General features: G+C 50.2%; 1 protein-coding gene across 1 annotated transcript; it reads right to left on the bottom strand.

Annotated features, from left to right (window-relative positions):
• Positions 1 to 5: 5 nt before the first annotated feature.
• Positions 6 to 24,238, bottom strand: ODAD4 (outer dynein arm docking complex subunit 4). Its single transcript, XM_040245286.1, has 12 exons — positions 24,018 to 24,238; positions 21,935 to 22,066; positions 21,543 to 21,693; positions 20,830 to 20,891; positions 20,370 to 20,535; positions 18,816 to 19,040; positions 18,391 to 18,598; positions 13,774 to 13,860; positions 11,013 to 11,209; positions 6,612 to 6,712; positions 4,948 to 5,032; positions 6 to 2,199 (listed from the first exon to the last, which is right to left on the bottom strand). Exons 1-12 carry the CDS (start codon positions 24,129 to 24,131, stop codon positions 1,688 to 1,690), a joined length of 2,040 nt encoding a protein of 679 aa, XP_040101220.1. The 5' UTR covers positions 24,132 to 24,238; the 3' UTR covers positions 6 to 1,687.

Raw genomic sequence — 24,238 nt, forward strand, 5'->3', positions numbered from 1 at the left:
CAACCTGAAAGTTGAGATTTGTTTTATTCCGCGGGAATTTTTTAGGATTTCAAGCCAGGAAGATAGCATCTCAAGTAATCCTGAAAAAACTGCTCTGAGGAGGCGAGAGTAGGAGCTGCATTATATAGTTTTCCAACAAAAGGCAGGCAATCTGAACGTGGAAAAGATTGTTAAAGAAAACCAGGTATCCCAAGTTAAGGAATTTAGAACTTTTCTATGTATGGGAAGATGCAAGAGTGTGGGCTCACTGAAATCATTCCTTTAATACGCACCTCGGCTATTTGGAGCCTGTGTCCTGCGTTTTTCACATCCTGAATTTCCTTTCCTCAGGGCCCAACCGTAGGGAGTGCTTTGATTTCTGCTAGATTGCAGGTAGTCACCTTTCTGTGCTCCCTTGGGGCTCACCAGCTCACCTTCCATGGTGGCTGCAATCCCTGATGGCTGTGACATCCTTGTTTACTGATGTGGCAGGAAATATTCAATTTCTCAGAGTTTTGCAATTTTTTTTTGCGATATTGTGTTAAAATACTGTTTCTCTTGCTTACTGAGTTTTTTGACCCTATGTTCCTTAAAAGTTGCAGTTGAAATGCCTCACTTGCCTCTCCCTAGTCTGGCAGGCCCAAAGTCAGCCTCTGCCCCAATCAAGCCCAACCCTTCCAGGAACTATGGAGCTGGAACTAGGATGGCAATGGCCAAAGGGGCTAAATGGATAAAGCAGTGAAATTCTTAACTCCTCCTCTGGGGCAGCTGCTCAGCCGCCCCTCTGTGAAACCACTGGAAGCTCTGGTGGGTTTTCAAGAGCTTCCTGTGTACCAGGGATGTGCTAAGCACCAAGCCCCGAGGCAGGTACTCATTATACAGAGGATGAAGCAAGTTTGGGGAGCTTGGTTTACTCGACTGTACGCAGGCCCCCAGGGTGGCACAGGTGGGTCCCGAGGCATCTCCTACTCCCAGCTGCTCCCTGTTCTCTGCCAGACATCTTCCTTCTCCCCCTGAGCTCCAAGAGCCCCACCAGTGCCAGCAGGCACTTCATTCTGTTTTCAAGGCTTCGGGGTTTACAAGTAGGTCTCCCTCGCTATGTGATGGCTGAGGTTGTCCCATCCTTATTTCTTCCAGAAAGCCTCCCACAGTACCCTGCACACGGTGGTACTCAGCAAGATGAGCCAATGGTCAGCAGCTGGGCAGCCACACCTCTGTTCCCAAGCCTTTCTCCTTCCTCCCCACTTTAGGCTTTTTGAGTTCCTTGGAGTTCACCTGTTTCTTCCTCCCCTGCAACCCTTTCTTCTTAGCATCTTTTTCACTTCTCCTATAAGGTCCTCGCACAGGGTCTGGGGGAGAGGACCACATTTCACACTTTGGTGACACTGTGGGTCAGGCCTTGTTTGGTGAGGGGGTCTCCGTGTTTCTCCCCTAGTCAGAATGTCAGCATTCTGCTCAGCAAGTGGGACTCCCATGCCTATGCATTCATTCTCTAAGGCTCCTCTGAGAATGGGTGGCAATAAGGAGGCAAAATGACAGACTCGGGGTTTGTAAGAGTGAAAGATACACATTTAAAGGGAAAACAGTAATAGAAAGAGACACGGTGACCTGTGGGACCCAGTCCACATAAGAGACAAATCTCAGCTTGAATGTCCAGTTTAGTAAGACCTCCATGGTCCCTGTGAATACCAGCCTGCTGATCCTAATGCTACTCAATGGGTTCATCTTCCTTTTCATCTTTTTCTATTTTTTCAGAATTTTCTGTTATTTCCATTTCTTTTATTTCTCCTGATTCTGTTTTCCCAAGTGCTTCCAACTCTCCTCCATTAGTTTTTGAAAGTCTCTTCTCTAGTCCTTCTGATTCCCTTGGGCTTGATTCATCTGAAAGGTTCTGATCCAGTTCTGAAGGCCTCCTGTAAATTTCCCTGGTTTCCTCTCTGTTCTGTTCTGTCCTGCCTGGTTCTCCAAACTGTCCTTTGGCGGTGTCTCCTGGACCTCTTTCCTTCGCGCCCAATTCTTTTCTCCATGAGGCTTTTTCTGGGTCTTCTCTCTGCCTGTGTTCTGGTTGCCTAGCTGTGACCCCCAAAGTTTCCTTAGAAAAGACACCTTCAGGCTGTTTCTCCTGCTCCCACTGCTTCATCACCTTCTCAGGTTCATCTTTGGTTTTCCTCGTTTCCTTCTCCTTTGCTGTCCGTGTTTGATCCAACATAGTGGCGTTTTCTGAAAAACAGGAGAAATGAGAGAAGAGACATGACATTTTGTCATGAGAGGCCTGAGACTGAGAAAGGGGAAATCACACATGGCGTCAATGAATATAATTGGCAAAGCCAAGATTTGAACCCAGGACAGTCCGGCCCCAGCCCACATTCTTTCTTTTTCCCTACAAGAACTAGCTCAGGTGCTGGGAAAAGACAGAGGCTTCTCCTCTGGCATCCTCATTCTGCATTTCTCTTTGTCCCTGGGGAGCACACTCATCATTTGTTGGAAGGTTCCCCTGTGAAAAAAAGGGAGCAAATTGTGCTGGAAGTTCAGATGCAGGGCAATTTTACAACCCAAGGGATCCTTGCTCCTTGTTTTTACCAGCTATTGGAGAAAAGTTACCAATCTCCTCTTGAGTCTCCTCCACACTCTTCCTGGAAGTCCTGGTTTCTAAGATGCCAACAGGGACTTCTGGATTCAGAGCCAGCAAAAGCTGCTGTTGGCTGTGAAGACACATGCGATGCTGCCACCTGCTGTCCAGGAAGGGAAGTGCCCAGCAGCTGCCTATGCCTTTGGGGGCCTTCCTCAAGTTTTCAGGATGCCTTTCCCAGCGTGCTGTCAGCCAAGGAAGGAGGATGCTTGGAGCACCTGCTGCATTCCCTGACATTATTGCTTCTGTGGCTTCTGAGAGCGGCTCCAACGGCATGTGGAGGCAGAAGCAGATCTCTGAGGGGATCCAGCCACCACGTGCAGGCGCTGGGTAATAAAAAGCCGTCATCTGACTGCTCAGGTGCCCCGAAACTCCACACCCAGATTGCCGCTGCTGTGCCGGGATCCTAGAGGGCTTCAGCCTTGGTGCCTGGAAGGAGCTCTGTCCTCCCAGAAGCCCCAAGGGAGCCCCAGCCCTAGCTCCCCTTCACTTCAGTGTGGCTGGAGGGAGGGCCCACGGGATCAGGTCGGGGTGACAGAAATACTATGTGCAGAACCATGGTAAAACCATGGGTTCCAGAGTCAGGCTGTCCAAGACCAGAAACCACCGTGCGACTTTAACCCCTTGGCCCTGCGTCCTCATCCGTAAAATCAAGCATGTCATACTTATTTGGGGCTTGTTAGGTGGCACAGTGTTAAAGAATCCACCTGCCAATGCATGGGATGTGGGTTTGATCTCTGGGTCGGGAAGATTCCCTGGAAAAGGAAATGCCAATCTACTCCAGTATTCTTGCCTGGAAAATCCCATGGACAGAGGAGTCTGGCGGGCTATAGTCCATGAGGTCACAAAGAGTCAGGCACGACTGAGCGACTAAACCACAACACATGTTTCCTAGTGTTCCAGGAGGGATCTGATGAGTCAGCATGTACAAAGCTTAAAAGAGCGCCTGGGCAGGCAGGAAGCCCTGAGTGGAGATTGGCTTATCACCTCCAACACTCTGGGGCCCAGCCCCCATCCCTGCCGACTCCTTGGGGCCTGGAGTCCCAGCCACTTCCTCTTCCCTCACTCCTTTCATGGGGGCCAGTGAGATAGCTAGTGCCTGGGGGGTGGGGGTGGGGATCAAAGGCCTCTTCACTCCCTGGAATTCTTGGGAGAAAGAACGTGGTAAGGCTAGACCGGCACAGTCCTGTCACCTCTGCACCTCAGCTGGCCCTTGGGCCCCCTGTCCCGACCCTGCTCTGCTCATTACTGACCCTGAAGAGCAGGTGCCCACGGTGGAAGTGAGTGTGGCTCCCAGTCAGACTGCTGAGTGACCTGGGCCGAACGTTCAGCCTCCAGTGTCCTCCTCCCTAAGCAGTACCTCCGCCTCCTGGCAGTGAGGATCTAGTGAGATCATTCTGGCTGATGTTAACCCAGTGTGGCCAGCGGTAAGAGCCCCCACAGTGTAAGCTACTTGTGTTCTGCTTCCGTGTTTGCTCCTGTTTCCTGCCTGAAATGCCCTCAGCCTTTCACCTTGCACCGGGAAAACGCCCAGGCATCTTCTGGAGCCTAAAGCGTAAGATTCTTCCTCTTGGAAGTATTTCCCTACCACCCCAGAGAACTGGGAGTGCCCTGCCCAGGCTCTTACAGCAGAGCGCGGGCCCCTGCTCAGTAGACTCAGGTACCTGGCTTTCCCACTGGGCTGTGGGCTCCTCCAGGGCAGGGGCCGAGCTTCTCTTACCCCCAGAATCTCACACTTCCCTGGCAGGTGACAAGCGCTTGACAAATATTTGATGAATTGAAGAAATATGGGAGTATTGGACTTCCCTGGTGGGCCAGTGGTTAAGAATCCTCCTGCCAATGCAGGGGACAGAGGTTCGATCCCTAGTCTGGGAAGATCTCACATGCCTCAGAGCAACTAAGCCCAGGCACCACAACTACTGAGTCCACGTACTGCAATTACAGAAGCCCGTGCACTTGGAGTCTGTGCTCCAAAACAAGAGAAGCTACCGCCGAGCACCGCAACTACAGGGTAGTCCCCAGTCAACCAGAGAAAGCCTGTGTGCAGCAACAAAGACCCACCACAGCCAGAAAGTAAAATAAATAATACAATAAACGAATGCATCTTTTTTAAAAAATACAGAAGTACTGAAGAAATAGGGCAGACAGCATGGGATCTGACCACAGGCTGAGGGGTCCCCCTCCTGCCTTGGGAATGGCTGCTGGCGGCACTGAAATCAGAATGTTCAGTGGGCAGTGCCAAGCCCAACTGAGGGAGCAGCAGGAAGCGGGGCGAGGACCACTGGAAGGAGAGCAGAGGCAGGTTTCTGAAGATGCCGTCTTCCAGCTCCAAAACTCACCTTTCTCCTTCTTTTCTTTGAGTATCTCCCTGTAGTTGGTTTTCTTCAGCTCTTCAATGATGCCCTTGTTAGCATCATCCAAGGCCTGTGGGTGAGAGGAGTATCAGTGAACTCTCTGAACACTGTAGGACCTGTCCTTTCCCCACCCAAGCCCCAACCCTGCCCCCGGCCCCTTCCTCCTGACTCGTCTGACTACTCCTGCCTGAGGTTCATGGATCCTATGGACTTGGAACTCCCCATGCTAAGTGGTATGAGAGATACACCACTGGGGGTGACTCAAACTCATTTCCCTCAGACTCAGGCATGTTTTAAGGGGTTGCGTCCGTCTGCTGATTCCTAAAGCTTCAGCCAAATTAAAGGAGACAAGGCAAGCCCCTGAGCCTGCAGCCAGGCAGCAAGCCATGGAGGGGACTCAGCAGCACACCGTGGGTGGGGGTGGGGCTGGGGGCTGGCCTGCCTTCAGAGGGGCTTCCAGGGCCTCTGCAGGACAGCCAGGGACTGGGAACTCAGCCTGTGCTGTTTCTTGAGGGCAATGCTGCTCTCTTGCAGCCCTCCCTGTGACTTGCCCTGGGTGGAACACCTCTAGACACTCAGGGAATGTCTACAGGCCCTGGATTGCCAGGCTTGGATGCTCTTGGGCAGTGCAGTCTGCCCCTTGGTATGCTTTCCTGCCTGGAGATGCCAATCAGGGGGTGACAGGTCAGGGACTAGGTCCCTTGAGGAGCCATTTAGGGCTGTGCGTCTGTTTGGCTTGATGGGCACTTCTCTCTGTCTCCTACTTTCAAAGCCCTGCCCAGCCTCCGAGGTGACCTCGAAACCTCCGCCTCCGTGAGAGGAAAGGCCCAGCTGTGCCTGCCCGCTGGAGTTCTCAGTCTGAGTCCTCTAGTCCTTGACGCACCAGTCAGGAATGAGGGACTGTGTTTTCAGCTTCCCGAGGGCCAGGGCCATGTCATCACCTTTGGTGCAGTGCCGGAAAGCCTAGATCTGCACCGTGTGATACCCAGAGGCCTCACGTGGCAACTGATCACTTGAAATGTGGCTGGTGTGACTGAGGAACTCAACCGCAATTCTCCTTTACTTCTAACTCCATTTACTCTAAACGCTGCAGGTGGCTCGTGGCCGCCTGACTGAGCAGCGGAAGTCTGGACTGGTGAGGCCATCATGCTGCTTTCCTATTATCTTCTGTGGGGGCTGCACTTTTCCAAGCGCAAGTCCTAAAGTTAGTTTACAGGGTCTCAGCCAGCATTAAAGACAAGGAATGAAAAGAAAAAAGAAAATAGAGTAAGAAATACAGTGTACATAATAAAGGTAAATATGTTTTGTAAAACTTGCTATTTTTGATCTGTTTTTTCAAATAAAACTATGTGTATTGAGGGGAATTCCCTGGCAGTCCAGTAGTTGGGATGCTGACTTTTACTGCAGTGGGTGTGGGTTTGATCCCTGGTTGGGGAACTAAGATCCCTTAAGCTGCTGTGCAGTGTGGCCAAAACAACAAAGTTCACAGTATGTGTACTGGCTGGGTTGCTATATAAACTGATGGCAACAACAGACACTGGAAAGCCACTGCCCGACCTAGAAGGTGCTCCGCGGTTGAGGGGAAATAAACATCTGGGGCTGAGGGTCCCGGGGCCTGCCCATCCCCACCCCCAGAGAGAGCGCCTCACGTTGATGATGGCCTGCTGCGCCTCGTTGTTATGGACCAGCTTCGCTCTCTCCAGGGCCTTCTCAAAGTTGTTCACGGCCGATTCGAAGTCCCTCAGCTTCACTGAAAGGCACAAGGGAGCATAGTGACATATTATCAGTGTCCATATTCAGGGTACAATATCAGGGTGCCAGGGGCCCTCAGGAGCAGCAACACCGGGCTGCCCAGCACTACCCTTTCCAGACGTTTCCTGGGCCACCTCACCACTAGGGAACAGAACCTGGGCACTGGAGCCTTGCATTTCAGGTGCCAAGAGTCAGTGAGGGAAGGGGTCTGTGCCCACATTGTGCATCTCCAGGGGGACAAGTCCATCCTGCCCCACTGTTGCCCTAATGGTCTGGGAGCGAGCGATGAGAATGAAGACAGAACGTGAAATCTGGTGCAATGGGTCAGGGGACCAGCAGCCTCTATTGGACTGAGGTGCAGAGTCCACTCTGAATCCAGCTTTTATTCCTAACTGCAGACCATAAGACTTTCTCAGATCTTATCTTTCTCAAGACACATGCCATATCAATTACATACTCCTAAATATCACGGACTACACTGACATAGCCCAGATGTCCTTGCGTTTACCCCAGTCCATTCCCTTCTGGGCTGGTCTCGGGAACAATTAGCAAGTGTGTAGGCAGAGTTCATGCCTGACGCTGACCCGGCATTCCAAGCTCTATGCTTTTATGATCCCAGTCATAATACCTTCTGGGTCTGGCCCAGGGGTTTGTAACAAGGCTATAACTCTAAGAAAGACATGAAAAAGAATCATCAATATAGTTTCTTAATATATGCTGTTTTTCCAAGAGCTATTTCTGTGAAATTTCTCAAGGCCATGAAATTACATTATTAGGAATTCCCACTATACCCCATCTTTAAATGGTTCCAGGAGAAGACATCTATTTTTTTTTTCCTTTTTTAATGTTTACTCAGATTTGTAAAGAACACTGTGGACACCAAACGCAATCTGGCAGGACTGGATGTGACTCTTCATGAGCCAGTGGCTGGGACATTAGTGGCCAAGTTGGAAGGAAGGAAGGAAGCAGCCCCCCACCCACCCCAGGGCACTCACCTGACCAGTTAGCACTGGGCCAGGGATGAGGGCTATAAACTGACTGCCCTTGGAAAAACCTTAATTTCAGGAAGGAAGGAGAAAAGTGCTCCCCTGCCAGGGCTGGGAACCCCACACTTCACTCTCTTTACACACCACTGCTTCCGCTTTTTAAAAAAAATTAATTAATTTGGCTGCGCTGGGTTTCAGTTGTGGCTTGCAGGATCTAGTTCCCCTACCAGGGAACAAACCTGAGCGCCCTACTTTGGGGGCATGAAGTCCTAGCCACTGGACCGCCAGGGAAGTCCCTCCACTGCTTCCTCTTGTAACTAGCACCCCAAGATCTACCCCTCTCCCACAAACTGCTTTAGGATTCCTGGGGAAAGAAGGGCCTTGGATCCACAACTCAAAGTGCAAAAGGCAATTGACTTTGAAAAGCGATTCTAGCATAGTTTGAAAAGTCTGTGGCGTCAATATACATTTCTTTCTCAAATACACATTTGAAAAGAAGAAAACTCACAGTAATGCCTCAGAGGCCACCATGAATAAATGTCTACGTCATTCTGACATGGTAGGTCAGAATAGGAGTCAACATGCAAGTGAGTGGAAGCATTAAAGACCATTCTATTTGTTTTCAACTGAATCTATAACCTGAAATTATCTCCGTTCTGGGGACCTTTTGCTCTTCTTTTTCTCACTCTGTGCATCCACAAATCCACACATGTATATCCATATTTTTGTTGGCTTTTCCAGGGACTGTTTCTTACCACTGTTGGAAACACTTATGGGGAGCTGATAGGGAGGAAGGAAGAAATGAGTATTTCTGGAGAGCTTGTTATATGCTGGTTCCTAGTCTAAGAGCTTACATGCGTAGCCATTACCTCATGTCTTCACACTATGAAGAAGATACATACACACTATACGTGCTAAGTCGTGTCAGTCGTGTCTGACTCTTTGTGACACCATGGACTGTAGCCCTCCCAGGCTCCTCTGTCCATGGGATTCTGCAAGCGACAATACTAGAGTGGGTTGCCGTTTCCTTCTCTAGTATACATACTATAATTATCCCTATTTGCAGAGCCCAAGATCTGCCCGCTTGGCCAGGCTGCCTCTACAACCCAGGGGCTCTTTGGCTGCTGTGTTGGACTGGACTTTTCCACCATACAGCATGGAAATTGAGGCCAGTAGTCAGTGGCCTGCTTCTCCAGAGGCCCTCAGAGCCTAACAAGACCTCACCAGGGACAGGAATTCCCTGGTGGTCCAGTGGTTAAGACTTCACGCTTTCACTGCCAGGGCCCGGGTTCAATATCTGATCAGGAACTAGGATCCTACAAGCCCTGTTGCAGTGCAGCCAAAAAGCAAACACAAAAAAAGTCATCACAGAAACAGCAAACAGTTCTAGGAAAAGGCACAGTAATCACATCTTCCCCAGTTTAAAGCTTTCAAGTGGTTTTTTCCTCTATGTTTTTAGGAAAGAATCCACGACGTGTAAGGAGGCCTGAGAGGCCCTGTGGACCTGGCCCTTCACCAGCCTCCCTCCTCCAGACTTTCCTGGCCCCCAGAAGCTCAACACTGGTCTCCATCAGTTTCTTAAATCAGCCAAATTCTTGCCCACCTCCCTAAATGCGGTTCCTTTGGCTGAAAAGTTCTGCCTTCAGAACTTGGAACTGGTGCCTTTGTGTTCTTAATGATTCTGCTTTAAAGTTACTCCTCAGGGGCTTCCCTGGTGATCCAGCGGTTAAGAATTCGCCTTGCAGTGCATGGGACGAGGGTTCGATCCCTGGCCATGGAACTAAGATCCCACATGTCTCAGAACAACTAAGCCCACACACCACAAAGGATTACCCAGCTGTGAAAGATCCACGTGACACAGTGAAGATCCCATGTGCTGCAACTAAAACCCAGTGCAGCCAAATAAATAAATATTAAAAAATAGTTACCCCTCAGATAGGAGGGCAGGAACAGTTATCAATTTTGCTTCCTACTGTATGCCCAGCTTTGGTGCCTAGAAGGTGCCAGGAAAGCATTAATGACGTGAGTAAGTGAATGAGTGATGAGACCCGTGATCAGAGTGCCTGTCATGCTAACCCTCTCTCTGGGGTCAGCCGTGTGCCCAGGGCAGGGCAGGTCCGAAACTGTGAACAGAAGACCCAGCTCCACGGCTTCCTTATTACTGTGGCCTAGAGCTACTTCTCCTTTTAAACTTGTATCGTGAACTATTTCAAATATACAGAAAAGAATAGAATAGAACAGAATCATGAATCCCCATTACTCATCACCTAGATTCAAATATCATATGATGTCACTTGAATGTGGAATCTAAAAAAATGATACGCATGAACTTATTTACAAAACAGAAACACTCAGAAAACAAACTTACCAAAAGGGAAAAGGTGGGGAGGGATAAATTAGGAGGTTGGGATTCACATATATGTTAATACACTACCGGGGGAGCCTGGTGGGCTGCCGTCTATGGGGTTGTGCAGAGCTGGACATGACTGAAGCGACTTAGCAGCACTATATATAAAATAGACAATCAACAGGTATCTACTGCACAGCACAGGGAATTCCATTCAATACTCTGTAATAACCTACATGGGAAAAGAATCTGAAAAGAATAGATATATGCATAACTGAATCACTTTGCTGCTCACTTAAAGCTCATACAACATTGTAAATCAACTATATTCTAATATAAAAGTTTTTAAAAATTACCAGAACATTGCCAATCCTGTTCCATCTGTTCCTCCTCATCCCTATTCCTTGCTGTTTTATTAACAAGCCCATTAACTGTACTGAAATATGATTCACTCAGTATAAAGTGCACCCCTTTGTAAGTATACAGTTCAATGATTTCTAGAAAATTTATAGACTTGTGCAATGAACACCACAACTCAGCTTCAGAACTTTTCCAGCCCCCTAGAAAAGCGCCCTCTCGAGACCTGGGGCAATCTGCGGCACCACTCAGAGTCTCCGTTCCCCAGCCTATAAAAGGAGGACAATACCTCCAGCACTGGCTTGCAGAGTGATTAAAGCGAGAATGCCTGTATAAAGACTACTGAGCCAAGAGGAGTGGAGCTGTTTTGATGAGGACATGACACTGTGCTGGCCTGCATGCGGCTCAGCTGAGTTCCTCAAGGGTAGGGCAGTTCTCTGGGTCTCCCAAGCCCTAACTGAGTGTAGCTTAGAGGAGGCACTATACACCCTGGTCAAAACATGGGGGTTTCTCCCCACTCTCAAAATCAGGATTTGTCTGGCCCATCAGGATGGAAAGTTCAGCGCGGGTGTGAGGGCAGGGCCTGAGCGCTGGGAAGGGCACTGTACCTTGTGCCTGCGCCACCAGGACGCTGGCATTCAGCTGCCACTCCATGTCCCCTTCTTCCTCGGCACACTGTTGGGACTTCTCACCGTAGCTCTGGGCCTCCCAGGCTTGGTCTAGCTCCAGGTAGCAGCGGCCAATCTCATGGAAGAGCCAGGTCTTCTCCAGGGTGGTTTTGGCCAGAGGGATCTTCTCCTCCCACCTGGAGACACCAAGAACCGGGTCAGCTTCTTCCACTCAGGCCCTGTACTCGGACTTAGGAGGCTGGGCTTCCTACTGGTGGCAGAAGAAAAACTGTCCTCCAACTACCAGTTCTTTCAGGTTCAGGAGTGGAGCTAACAAGCACTATCGTATTTTTTAAACTACCAGGGTTATTTTGGTGCATCTATAGAATTGGCTTTGATACCACAGTTGAAAATAATGCTTGTAAAATAGCATTTGAAATAACTCCATAACCTTTGAAAGTCAAAGTGAATTTGCTCAGTTGTGTCTGACTCTTGGCAAACCCAAGGACTGTAGCCTACCAGGCTCCTCCATCCATGGAATTTTCCAGGCAAGAGTACTAGAGTAGGTTGCCATTTCCTTCTCCAGGGGATCTTCTCAATCCAGGGATCGAACCCAGGTCTCCCTCATTGCAGGCAGACGCTTTACCATATGAGCCACCAGGGAAGCCCACACATAACCTTTAAGAATATGATTAAGCACATTTAAGAGAAAATCAACACAATGAAAAAGATTGGGATGAAAAAACAAAATATCAATAAAAGTCAGAGGAGAATAAGAATGAGCACTTGTCTTTGGATGGTGGGACTGAAGAGTTCTTCATCTAATTTTCTATATTTTCCAAATGAATAATTTAAGGTTAAGCACATCTGACTCTTTGCGACCCCATGGACTATACAGTCCATGGAATTCTCTAGGCCAGAATACTGGAGTGGATAGCCTTTCCATCCTCCATGGGATCTTTCCAACCCAGGGATCCAACCCAGGTCTCCCTCATTGCAGGCAGATTCTTTACCAGCTCAGCCACCAGGGAAGCCCCACATTAAGCACATATTTACTATAAAACATTTTTTTATGAAAAGACATGAATGGGGAGGTGAATGCTCACATGCCTCTGTCTTTTGGCACACAGGCGCCAAGGGCCACTGGGGAGACCAAATGACCTGGAGCACCAGGCTCCGGTCAACAAGTCTGTTCTAGTCAGGCAACGAATGCCTGAAGGACAATTTCTCTCTGCAGTCAAGCCCTCCCCTAAGGCTCCGAGGGGCTGAATCACCCCACTGGAGCAGGTCACCAGCTCCAGCATTGGACATCAAAAGTCCATCAGTTAAGGTCTCTAGGGAACTCAGGCTCCATTCCCAGTGACCCGATGTGACCACAGAGAATCACAGAATAGCCTCCGAAGAACTCCCAGAAGTCAATGGTCCACCCAGTCATAAACTTGGCCAGAGGTGAGGGTTGCCTGGAGAACTTGTTAAAATCAGATTCCTGAAATCTGTACGCAGGTCAGGAAGCAACAGTTAGAACTGGACATGGAACAAGAGACTGGTTCCAAATAGGAAAAGGAGTACGTCAAGGCTGTATATTGTCACCCTGCTTATTTAACTTACATGCAGAGTACATCATGAGAAACGCTGGACTGGAAGAAACACAAGCTGGAATCAAGATTGCTGGGAGAAATATCAATAACCTCAGATATGCAGATGACACCACCCTTATGGCAGAAAGTGAAGAGGAGCTAAAAAGCCTCTTGATGAAAGTGAAAGAGGAGAGCGAAAAAGTTGGCGTAAAGCTCAACATTCAGAAAACGAAGATCATGGCATCTGGTCCCATCACTTCATGGGAAATAGACAGGGAAACAGTGGGAACAGTGTCAGACTTTATTTTTTGGGGCTCCAGAATCACTGCAGATGGTGATTGCAGCCATGAAATTAAAAGATGCTTACTCCTTGGAAGAAAAGTTATGACCAACCTAGATAGCATATTCAAAAGCAGAGACATTACTTTGCCGACTAAGGTCCGTTTAGTCAAGGCAATGGTTTTTCCTGTGGTCATGTATGGATGTGAGAGTTGGACTGTGAAGAAGGCTGAGCGCAGAAGAATTGATGCTTTTGAACTGTGGTGTTGGAGAAGACTCTTGAGAGTCCCTTGGATTGCAAGGAGATCAACCCTGGGATTTCTTTGGAAGGAATGATGCTAAAGCTGAAACTCCAGTACTTTGGCCACCTCATGCGGAGTTGACTCATTGGAAAAAACTCTGATGCTGGGAGGGATTGGGGGCAGGAGGAGAAGGGGACGACAGAGGATGAGATGGCTGGATGGCATCACAGACTCGATGGACGTGAGTCTGAGTGAACTCCGGGAGATGGTGATGAACAGGGAGGCCTGGCGTGCTGCGATTCATGGGGTCGCAAAGAGTCGGACACGACTGAGCGACTGAACTGAACTGAGCTCCAATCCAGACCTGTAGAATGAGAATGTCCAGGGGAGAGGCTCGATAATGCACATGCCTAAAAACAAGTGTCCTGACGTTTGTCAACAGGAAATTAGGAGAAAATGCTGACTCTATTCTACTAATTAATATAGCTGATGAGCCCCAGAGTTTACAAAGTGGCTTTCTCCTGGTCGCCTAGCATAGCCAGGAGCCAAATTCGGGTCTTCTGATGCCTCTTTGCCTGACGTCCTGCCCCAGGCTGGGAGTCCAGGGGGAGGTTGGGATGTCCTGGCCCTTGAGTACGGAGGGGGTGGTCCTGGGTCACTCACGTGTCAATGGCTTGTTGGAATTTCCCAACTCTGGCAAAAACCCTGCCAATGTTGTCCAAGGCTCTGGACTTGGCATCAGGAAGATCGCTGTAGGGAAGAAGCAAGACAAGGTCATTCTAGGCACTATGGAAACTAGAAAGAAGGTAAAGACAGGCCAGTTGAAGGGACAATGCCCAGGCTGGCAAGGCTGAGGTACCCTGGCCCTCTTGTGGGAACGGACATTATCAGAATCTCTCTGGAGGGCAAACAAGCAACAGCCTACAAAGATACCCCTTTGGTCCTGCAACTCCCCTTCTAGAAATTTACCTCCAGAAGATAATGTGACAAGAACACTCATTAAAGTATTGTTTATAATAATAAACGGTGGAAATAATCTAAATGCAATCAGTGCAATTTTTGCATACAAAAAACGTCCTTGATACATTTAAGTTAAAAAATCAATTATGAAAAAAAAGTCAGAATATAGGAGCTCGCACAATATCCGATGCCCTATTAGTATTAAAAATGAATGTGCGGGAGACTTCCCAAGTGGTCCAGTGGTTAAGAATGTCAATCCAAGGGACACAAGTTCAATCCCTGGTCCAGGAAGATGGCACCAGCCGTGGGGCAATGAATCCCAAGCTCTAGAACCCGTGAGCCACAGCTACTGAAGCCTGCATGCCCGAAGACCTGTGGTCTGCAACAGGAGAAGCTGCTGCAAGGAGAAGCCTGTGCATCGCAACTGGAGAGTAGCTCCCGCTTGCCACAACCAGAGAAAGCCCGTGTGCAGCAACAAAGACCCAACGCAGCCAAAAATACATTTTAAAAAAATATCTCCTTCCCAACAAATAAACCAAGAAACCCAACCTGAGCCCCCTCCCACAGCATCGCCCTCATTCCCTCCTTCCCTGGACAGCTCCCCCTCTTCCCATTGTCCCCTAGCCCTTCAGCCCCTGACCCCCAGCGGTAGGAAGCTCTGCTGATTCCCTCTCCTCACAGGGCTGGGCTGCCTTCTCACATGCAAATCTGACCAAGCTCTCCCTCCACCCACAGACATACCCATGTGTGTCTGTGGTCTCACTGGAGCTCTGTGTGTGCTGGCAAAGGGGAGCAGCCTCAGTGGCTGCCCAGGGATGCAGTTACGCACGTTACTGTGGGCACCGAAACACCTTTCTTTGAAGCCATTCAAAGAATGAGATGTTCCTTTCCAAGATACAGGCTTTTTAAAAAGAAGACCCACAGAAATGGGTCATTTCTGTTTAAAAAAAATCCTATGGGGAAACTTCCCTGGTGGTCCAGTGGCTAAGACTCCATGTTCCCAATGTGGAGTCGGGGGAGGCGCCCTCGGTGTGATCCCTGGTCAGGGAACTAGATCCCACATTCCACCACTAAGAGTTTGTATGTTCCAGCTATCAGTCCCGCATGCTGTAACCAAGACCCGGCACAGCCACATAAAGGAATATATACTTTTTTAATGCTATGTATGTGTACAGGTACATAAATATGCAAGTAAATATGTTGCAAAGGGGCCAGGAGGACATTATCTCAACGTGGCCCCAGACTGGGGAAAGGGGAGACATCTGAGTCCTGCTCTCTGCACCACACGTCCTGGGTCAAGCACGGAGCCTCCGGGACTGGTGTGAGAGCAGACTCCTAGCGGCCCTCACTGCCTCAGCGTGGCCTCCCCTCCTCCCAGTCCCCCCAGGTCCTGGCCACCCCAACACTACCTGGAGCGCCCCAAACCCCCTACCCCTGCCCTGTCCCTCTGCCTTGGGGGCCACCCCCTGGTCCTATCTCCCCCTTCTCTCAGAGGCTCCCTCATTTCCCCTCTCTGGGGCTCCTGGGCCATGTTTGCAGCTCTGATGTGGGCTTCCAGAGTGGCTGCTCTGTTGTGGTGTGAATAAATATGTTGATTTACTCATAACAGTAATGTGTACTAAGATAACTAAGTAATGTGTACTAAGATGTGCAGGATGGGGAAAGCCTGCCATCAATTCATCTATACAGTAATCAGGGAAAGAAATGAGGGCTGACTAAGGTCACTGGAAAAGCTACTCAGACTAGTCGGATTTGAGCCACGGCTGTAAGGATGGTAGTCTTTGGAAGAAGGGGTGAGGTTGATCTGATTGAGGAAGCATGTGGGGCATACACATGAGACTCACGGGTGAGACTGGAGGCCTGTGGACAGAGACTGAAAAGGAACCAACATTGCTGCAGGGACCCTTCTGTTTATGCAATCAGCCACTAAGCACATATTCACCGCATGTCCATTATGGGGCAGGTGCTGGGGAGAGAAAGGAAACAGAGAAGTCCAAGGTCTATCAGGCAGATGAAATGTGTGGCCTGGGTTGGGGGGGAGCGTGGACGAGGGCTGCTAGGTCACTCTGGGCACATGGAGGTCTTTCCCTGGGCGGGAAACACTTCTTTACAATCTGAAGGACAGGGAGGAGGGAGCTGATGAAGAAAGCACTGGCAAAAGAGAAGGCTGATAGGAGCAGAGCCATGTGCTGCTGCCAGGGTTCAGGATGCCCAGGGTCCTGGAGACAGCCAAGTCAACAGAGATGAGGAGAAGTCAGGTCAGCAAGGGTGGGGCGGGCACTGGGACTGCACCTCACTGCAGGACTTGTTTTGCATCGAAGGGCCAGCTGGGCAGCAGGAAACCCAGGTCAGAGGAAATAGGCAAGAAGTGAGGAAGATGTGGATAGAGCCGTGGGAGGGGAACAGAAGGGAAGATTCTCTCGATAGGAGGAAGAGGCGTGGACAGGACATGGCAGGCTGGTGTGGGTAGCGAAGGGAGGGAGGTGTCTAGGAAGCCACCTGGGCTCTTTCCTGGGGACAACGCAGCCACCAGTGCCATTCTCCCAGAAAGGGAGCCCTGGAGCAAGAGGTCTTGAAGGAAGATGATGGATTCCACTTTGGATATGTCAAACTGGGGGCTCCCATGGGACATCAAGTGGAAATGCCTCAGACTCTGCTGGATATGCAGGTCTGAGAGCTCGGAGGGGAGGGCTGGCAAGATGTGAAGATTTATGTCTTTAAGGCATGGGAAAAGACTGGATCCAAAATACTGTCTAGAAAGAAAGAAAGTGAAGTCGTTCAGTCGTGTCCAACTCTTTGCGACCCCATGAACTGCAGCCTACCAGGGTCCTCGGTCCATGGGATTTTCCAGGCAATACTGGAGTGGGTTGCCATTGCCTTCTCCAGGGTATCTTCCCAATCCAGGGATCGAACTCCGGGTCTCCCGCGTTGCGGTCAGATGCTTTACCATCTGAGCCACCAGGGAAGCCCTAAATACTGTCTATACTTATTTAATCCTCAAATTCCCCATGAGGCAGTATTATCGTGCCTTCATTAGAGATAAGGAAACTGAGTGAGCAACTTAAAACCACATTACTTCTAAGTGCCCCAGGCAGGAATTAAAGCCAGGTCTATCTCCAAAGTTAGCTATTGTTTGAGAACCAGGAATGCCCAACACATGAGATTCTGGCTCTGCAAGATGGGAGGCCGGTAAGAAATGAACTGGAAATGGACGGACAGCTTATAGGGTTCTAGTGATTGAGGAGAGGACAGGAGGTGGGTGTGTTCAGGAAATCCAGTTTGACCCAAAGAGTGCCCTGACATTGGAGGGTTGTGCAGAAGTGGATTCAGAGAGGGCCCTGAGTGACCAGGAAAGGCCCATTTGCTTTGAACCTGAGGGCAGTGAGAGGCCAAGGCCTGTTTGTCAGCAGGAAAACAGTTGACAGGGTAAGAAGTAGCGCGTCTCTGGAGGTGACTTATGAGAGCAGCTGGAGACGGAGAGGCGAGGGCTGACCCGAGTGGGCATGGGAGGATGGGAGGCTGAGGGGGCTCAGAAGTGCAGGGCGAGTAAAATTGCTTAAGACAAAGTCATGAACGGCTCCAGAGGTTGGAACCAGGGTGCCCAGAAAGGGATGGTACCTCTGGGGGGGGGCATCAAGTCTTGGGAAGAGTTGGTTCCTTTGAGAGCTGACGTTACAATAGTCATCATGGATACACAGTGGTGTTCTGAGATCTTTATGTGAATTTCTGCATGTCATTCTCCTTCTCACCCTACTGGGTAGGGGCTACCATGGTGCCCCTTTGACAGAGGCTGAGAGAGGTTAGTTAAGTGCCCTGCCTAAGGCCCCACAGCTGGGAGGTACAGCTCAGAAGCCTAAGCTCTTGGGACTTTCTGCTGGTCCAGTGGCTAAGACTCTGCTCCAATGCCGAGGGCCCAGGTTCGAACCCTGGTCAGGGAACTAGATCCCACATGCTGCACTTTAATGATCCTGCCTGCCACTGTGGAGACTAAAGATCCTGCAGGCTGCAACTGAGACCTGGCGCAGCCAAACAAATAAATAAAATGATAAGCATTGTTTAAAAAATAAAAATATACCTAGGAGCCAAACCACAGGGAGTTTTTTGGAGTTTGGGGCCTCTACCCTCCCTCTTTGTGGCAAAAAAGCTGACAGTCTAGATGTGCCCTTATCCTAGGGAGGTGGCTCCTCAATCCAGGGTATCCACCTCAAGCACGCAGGCAGAAAGCAGGGGCTCAGCCCCCAGCCCCAGCAGCCCCACTGAAAGGTCCGTATGTAGCTGGGCCTTGGCCACTTGGCTTTCCGAGCCCGTGCAGGCACTCACTACTCCTTGGCGATCTCCAGGTCCTTCCTGTGGCTCTGCAGGGCTGCTACCATCTGCCCCAGCTCGATCTGGGCATTCCCTATGCAGCTGTACAGGTTTCCCACCAGTTCATCCTTGTTGGGCACCTCCTCTTTGTTCCATTCCAGTACCTTCTTCAGCACTTTCTCAGCTTTCTGAAGGCTGCCTTCAGCACTGCCGCTAGTCAGCACTGGGAAAGGAAAGAGGTGTTGTGGAGGGGGGAGCAGTCTCCCCCTGGCCGACAGAAGAGCCTGCATTCTAACCCCACCCCCACCCCGGTCACCCGCCCCCACCCCCCACCCCAACTAGATTCCATCCACCGGCCAAGCAAAGCCAGGGGGCTCCAGCTGCCATGTGGCTCTGTCCCCAACTGGCCATCGGCCAGCCCTTCTGAGAATGCCACTCACACATGTCAATGTCCTCCAGACTCTTGAGGATGTAGCGGGCTGTCTGCGAGGGACGGCGTTTGCGGTCCCGCAGCCACTTCTCTTGCATCAACTTCCGGTCCCGCTCCCTGGCGTAGATGGGCTTCTGCTGCCGCCAGAAGTCACTGCGCGTGTCCAGGTAGTTGATGCCCGTCATGATGAGGTCCTCCACGGTCAGGCCATGCTTGATGGTGCCTCTGATCAGATCTGTGGGGAAGGGGGTGGGGAGGAGCCAACTAGAACAGGGATTGAGGGGAGTCACCTCCTCTCAACTAAAGGTGTCCCTGGGGGGACCTCTACCTGGAACTGTGGGACAGTAAGGAAATCAAGAGCACCTGGGTGGGAGAGGGGGGTCTATCTGGGATCAGATGAAGCCAGAGCCCCCTCTTTGTGGCACTCCTATGGTACAGGGCTTAGGGCATAGGCCCCTCACGGCAAGACAGGACGAGCTAGCAGAAGCAGCAGCTGGTAGATTGCTTTCTGAGAGGCTCCCAGCCCTCAGGGCTCCTTTATTTCAAGCTGTCCCCAGAGTAGTCGGAGTAGAAATGCATAACCTGGCCCCGGCTGCCAGTGCCCAGTGGGTCCCTGGGTGCCAAGTGGGCCAGGGAAAACTGGGAGCCAGAGGGACAGGCCCGAGCTCTCTTCGCTCACCTGAGCAGAGGTCAGAAATGGGAGTAAAGCTGCAAGGCCTTTTGGGTAACACGTGGGCCACCTCTTCCCTCCTTGGAAGCTCCTCTATATAGAGGGAAGCGTCCAGGCCTGTTCAGAGGAGATGGGCCAGCCGTGAAGTTGCCTCTGAGATGCAACCCACAGGGAATCCTATAGAGGACTTTGGGAAGTCAGTTCTGGAGAAAAGCCCTTGGATTTGAGAGTGATCCCTGTGCAAGCTCAACAGCTTAATGGCAACACTCCCACCACCAGTGTTCATACGAGATATTCACTTCAAGGGGCCTTCCTATTTCTTGTTCCTGCCAGCGTGGTGCAGCGGGAAGAGTGTGGAACTGGAGGTTAGGAGGCCTGGGAGCTGCTGTCAGCTCCACCACTAACTTGTCACCTTGGACAAGTTACTCCCCATTCAGGGTCTCTCTTTCCTTACCGATAATAGAAGGGATTGGACCAGATGAGATTTTAGGACATTCTAATTCCATAGTCCTGGGAGTCCCTTGTGAGCACCTCTGAGCTGGATTCCTTTGCCTTTGGAACACACTGAAGGCTCAGGGGGGTGCCCCTTCAGGGACCAAGGTGGTAAAGAAACCCAGATCTCTAGCGTTCCCACCCAGGGTACCAGAGGACTTAAGAGCACTGGTTCTGAAACTGGACTTCTTGGCTTCCAATCTGACAGCCGCATCACTAAGTTATGTAGCCTCCCTATGCCTCAGTTTCCTCATCTGTAAAGTGAGAACAGTAGTGGAACCTGTCCAGAGGAACGTATCAGGAAATATCGTTTTATAGGCTTTGCCTCTGGTTCATGTGTTAAGCATCCACCCCACGTTTTCTTTGCCCTGAATTCCCTGCTGCAAACAAAGTGTCCGACACCTTCGTCCAACAGGAGCTTCTCCAGGTACTCCTTGTCCACGTAGAGTTCACCCAGGAGCTGGCGGACAATCTTCTCGCTCTTGAGCGAGCCCTTCCGCTTGCTCTCTCTCTTGGGGTGGTGTACGAGCTGTCTCACGGGATGAGGCTTCTGCTGGGCTCGCATACTCTGGGAAGATGGAGCAGTACCCCCACAGAGTCTTAGAAAGGAGCCCAGAGCACCAGCCAAGGTCCCCCGAGCCTGTGATCCCAGACCCCTCCCTCCAGGACCTCTGTGTGCTGAGAACCATGGAGGATGTCTGGTATGGGAACAGCTCGTGGGGGCTGGGGCAGAACCCCCTGACCGCCCGTGCTGGGCAGGAGCTCCTCACTCGCAGGCGCTGAGAGCCACTGAGCCCTGTGCTCCTCAGGCACAAGGGGCCTCTGCCCTTTGAGGGAGGTGGAGTCAGAGCCAGGCTCTTACCTCAGCCTGCTTGCTTAAGAAGGACAGATCCCCTTTGTTCTCCAGTTTAATAGAAGAGGGACCTGCAAAGACAGAAGCTGCGGCTCAGGCCGGCAGTGGCCTTAGGCACAACCTATCACACATTTTAGGTGGAAATAGTTGGCCTTTGTGGGGAGGGTGGAACTCTCTCTCCGAGCAGCCAAGCCACTCCCACTAGCCCAAGGCCACATTTCCAAACAAAAACAGGCCCTGGATACCAGGGCCCCTTTCCATTTACACACTCTGCCACCCACAGTGGCAAGCCCCTCCGCCAGCACCCCCCTCCCCCCGCCACCTGCACAAGATGAACTGATGGGAGAGCCAGCCCCTGGTGCATGTGTGGTAAGGGAGGAAGGCAGGGGCCAGGGAAGGCCCTTCTCAGAACCTCATTCTTTACTATGACACCAGGCCAAAAAGAGGCTTACTCTTCTGGACTGGGGTGAGTGAAACAGTGTTATTCATCTGATTTTGAAGAGAAACAGATGCTGCAGTGCTTAGGACAGTGGACTGGAGACTAGTCCTCCCAGTGGACAGTTTCTAATCCTCAAGAAAATCAGGAGCACCCAAATCTAAGCTGGGGGTTCCCTGTAGTCCTCCCAGTGGGGGGTGCTCACCCCGTGTACCTGAGGCCTCCCTCCAAACCTAAGGATTCCAAGAACCTCCCAAATAAGCGCATAGGCCCCATGGCCACTCACTTCCCACCGAGTTGTTGATGGCTTCCTGGGCTTTCTGAATTCCAACTTTGAATTCCCGATCAGGCCTCAGCTTGTAGCCCCGATGGTAGAAAACCAAGGCAAATTCGAAGTCACCCATGGTGTACAGGGTCTCGGCCTTTTGTAAAATCCCCTGAAATGAGAGGAAGTCAAATCAAAGGGAACAGACAAAGCCTTCCCAGACTCAGGTGTGGTGGAACGTAAGGACCCCTGGGTTGAGAACAAATGTTGGGATACAGGGGCAGAGGCAAGTGATCTATGAAGGAAAACAACAGTAAACTCCAGGCAGTCTACTGGCTCTTTAACCATCAGAGGCTGCTGCAGGTAGTGGCAGTGAGAAAAGCGAGAAGGAGTCCTCCCACCCCAACAGTCACCTTGCAGAAAGTTGGGTCACCCTGGAGTGAAGCCTCAGCATCTTCCAGGGATTTTTCCAGCTCTCCCATCTTGAGGAAGCACTTGGAGCGGGCAACCAAGCAGTTCTTATCTCCGCTCTGAAGGTGAAGAGCCTGAAGAAGGAACCACTCAGATTAACAGGCATCTGGCAGGGAGAGGCAAGAAGCTGGACTGGACACAGCAGCCCAAATCCTTCTGCCAGAGTTTCAGGGGGACTCCATGGGCCAGCAAACAGGTCTTCTTTGGATCCTTTTAGACTAAAACCAGCACCACACTGATCTCTGCTTAGTCAACTAGGTTATCTGCGGGTAGTCATCATGGACAAGGTCACATCACAAGCTATCTTGGAAACTACTGGTTGAGATGTGAGAATATACTATACTACCCAGTAGATATACTGAACTTCCCCAGTGTCTGGGATTCCTCCAGTTCACTTAGAATCCTAGGGTGTTTAGTGCTTAACAAATTCAACCATGAACCTGAAATGGTTGTACAACACCTTCAAAATACTACTTGAAGGGGACTTCTCTGGTGGTCCAAGGGGCAAGAATCAGCTTTGCAATGTAGGGGTTGTGGGTTCAATCTCTGTTCGGGGAACTAAGATCCAACATGCCACACAGCAGCTAAGCCCATGCGGCACAACTACTGAACCCGGGTGACGCAACTAGAGAATCCGTGTGCCACAATGGAAGATCCCATGACATGACAAGGGACAACATAATGAAGATCCCATGGGCTGCAACTAAGACCCCACGCTGCCAAATAAATAAATATTTTAAAAACAATACTATTTGAAGAACAAGCATTCTGAAGGCTAATAAAATGGATTTTAGGATGATATGCAACTTGTGTTACCCATTATACATGCCCTCTCTTTTTATATAGCTTATTGAGAATGAATCATTGTTTCAGGGGATTAAGATGAAAATGCCAGGCAAAAGGAAACTGTGATTTTGGACCCGAAGTGGGAATGGAAAGCTTCTCCTTGTCCCCATGTCCTTCCTTCTCCTGTCGGAGATCACTACATAGTCTGCAGTGCGATGTCCTTCCTGAGGCATCAGACTGTACCCACCTCCGTCTAAGACCTTCCTACTTTTCCAGAAAGAGCCTTTCTTTCCTAGAAAAGACCACTTCTCACCCAAAGCTATAAGCCCTTGTGGTGTTTTTTTCTACCTGAGCTTCTCCAAGATGAAACCGTTCCCAGAAAAAGGAGAATGGATGGGGCTCCTGAACTTAATTGCTGGTCCATCTGATCCATTATTTCTGGTTTTAGGATGCGGTTGGTGATCCAAAGGGACTAAAGACTCTAGGTAGCAACTGAGAAGTTTGATTTTAGGAGTCTTGGGACACGTTAGAGAGCTATGCTACCACCCCATTATTTGTAACAAGTGGGCTATTTGTTGTAAAAAAAACAGTCATAATAAAACATCCAATAGCTTATTTGCAAGACAGTACAGTAGTGTATGATGGTAAGGTTAGCACCTCAGCACTGAAGTCTGACTGCCCGAGTTTGAATCCCTCCTCTGCCACCTGCTAGTTCAGTGATCTTAGGCACGTTACTCAACTTCTATAAAAGCTTTCTTACCTTCAAAATGGCATAATAACAGCACCTCCCCCTAAGCTTGCCACTTAGCAGTACGTCTGGTATCCAAAAACAGCGCTCAACTGTTACCGCCTTAGGGTGGGTTGGAACAATTTATACTACAGTAAAGTTTTATGATGTTATTTACTGACCGACCACCTTCAATAAGCAACTGTGTGCCAGAGACTTCCGTTCTGCAAGCAGCCCCCTAGCCAATCTCCTAGCCAGTTATGGGAAACTGAGGAAGGAGACCAATCACGACACATTTGAGCAAAAATGTAGGAGACGGGGTCACTATTAGCGCAGAGGTTGGTTATTAACAACCAGGTAGAATACAAATGGGAAATGGTAGAAAATGACTAAACAGGGGTTTGACAGCGGTGCATCAATCAGTAACAATGGAATAGTGGAAACAATAGGGTGGTCCAGGCATCATCAAGCCCTCAGTAATGGGTGGCTGAACGTTTCAGAGCACGACTCACATTGCTGAAGCTATGGGCGGCTTTAGCGAACTCCCCGCATAGATACAGCCGCTCGCCCTCCGCCATGTAAGATGGAAAGGTGCTTCGCAAGACTTCATTTTCTGGGTCCGCCATGGTGACGGAAGTCGGAGACGCTGAAGCGGAGAAAGGAAGGAAAAGAAGCCTGAGAACCTCAGTCTGGTTTGTGGAAGCTCCGTCTCTTAGCAACCGGGAGTCGTAAG

This window comes from Oryx dammah, unplaced genomic scaffold (genome assembly GCF_014754425.2).
Source record: "Oryx dammah isolate SB20612 unplaced genomic scaffold, SCBI_Odam_1.1 HiC_scaffold_8, whole genome shotgun sequence".
Lineage (NCBI taxonomy): Eukaryota > Metazoa > Chordata > Mammalia > Artiodactyla > Bovidae > Oryx > Oryx dammah.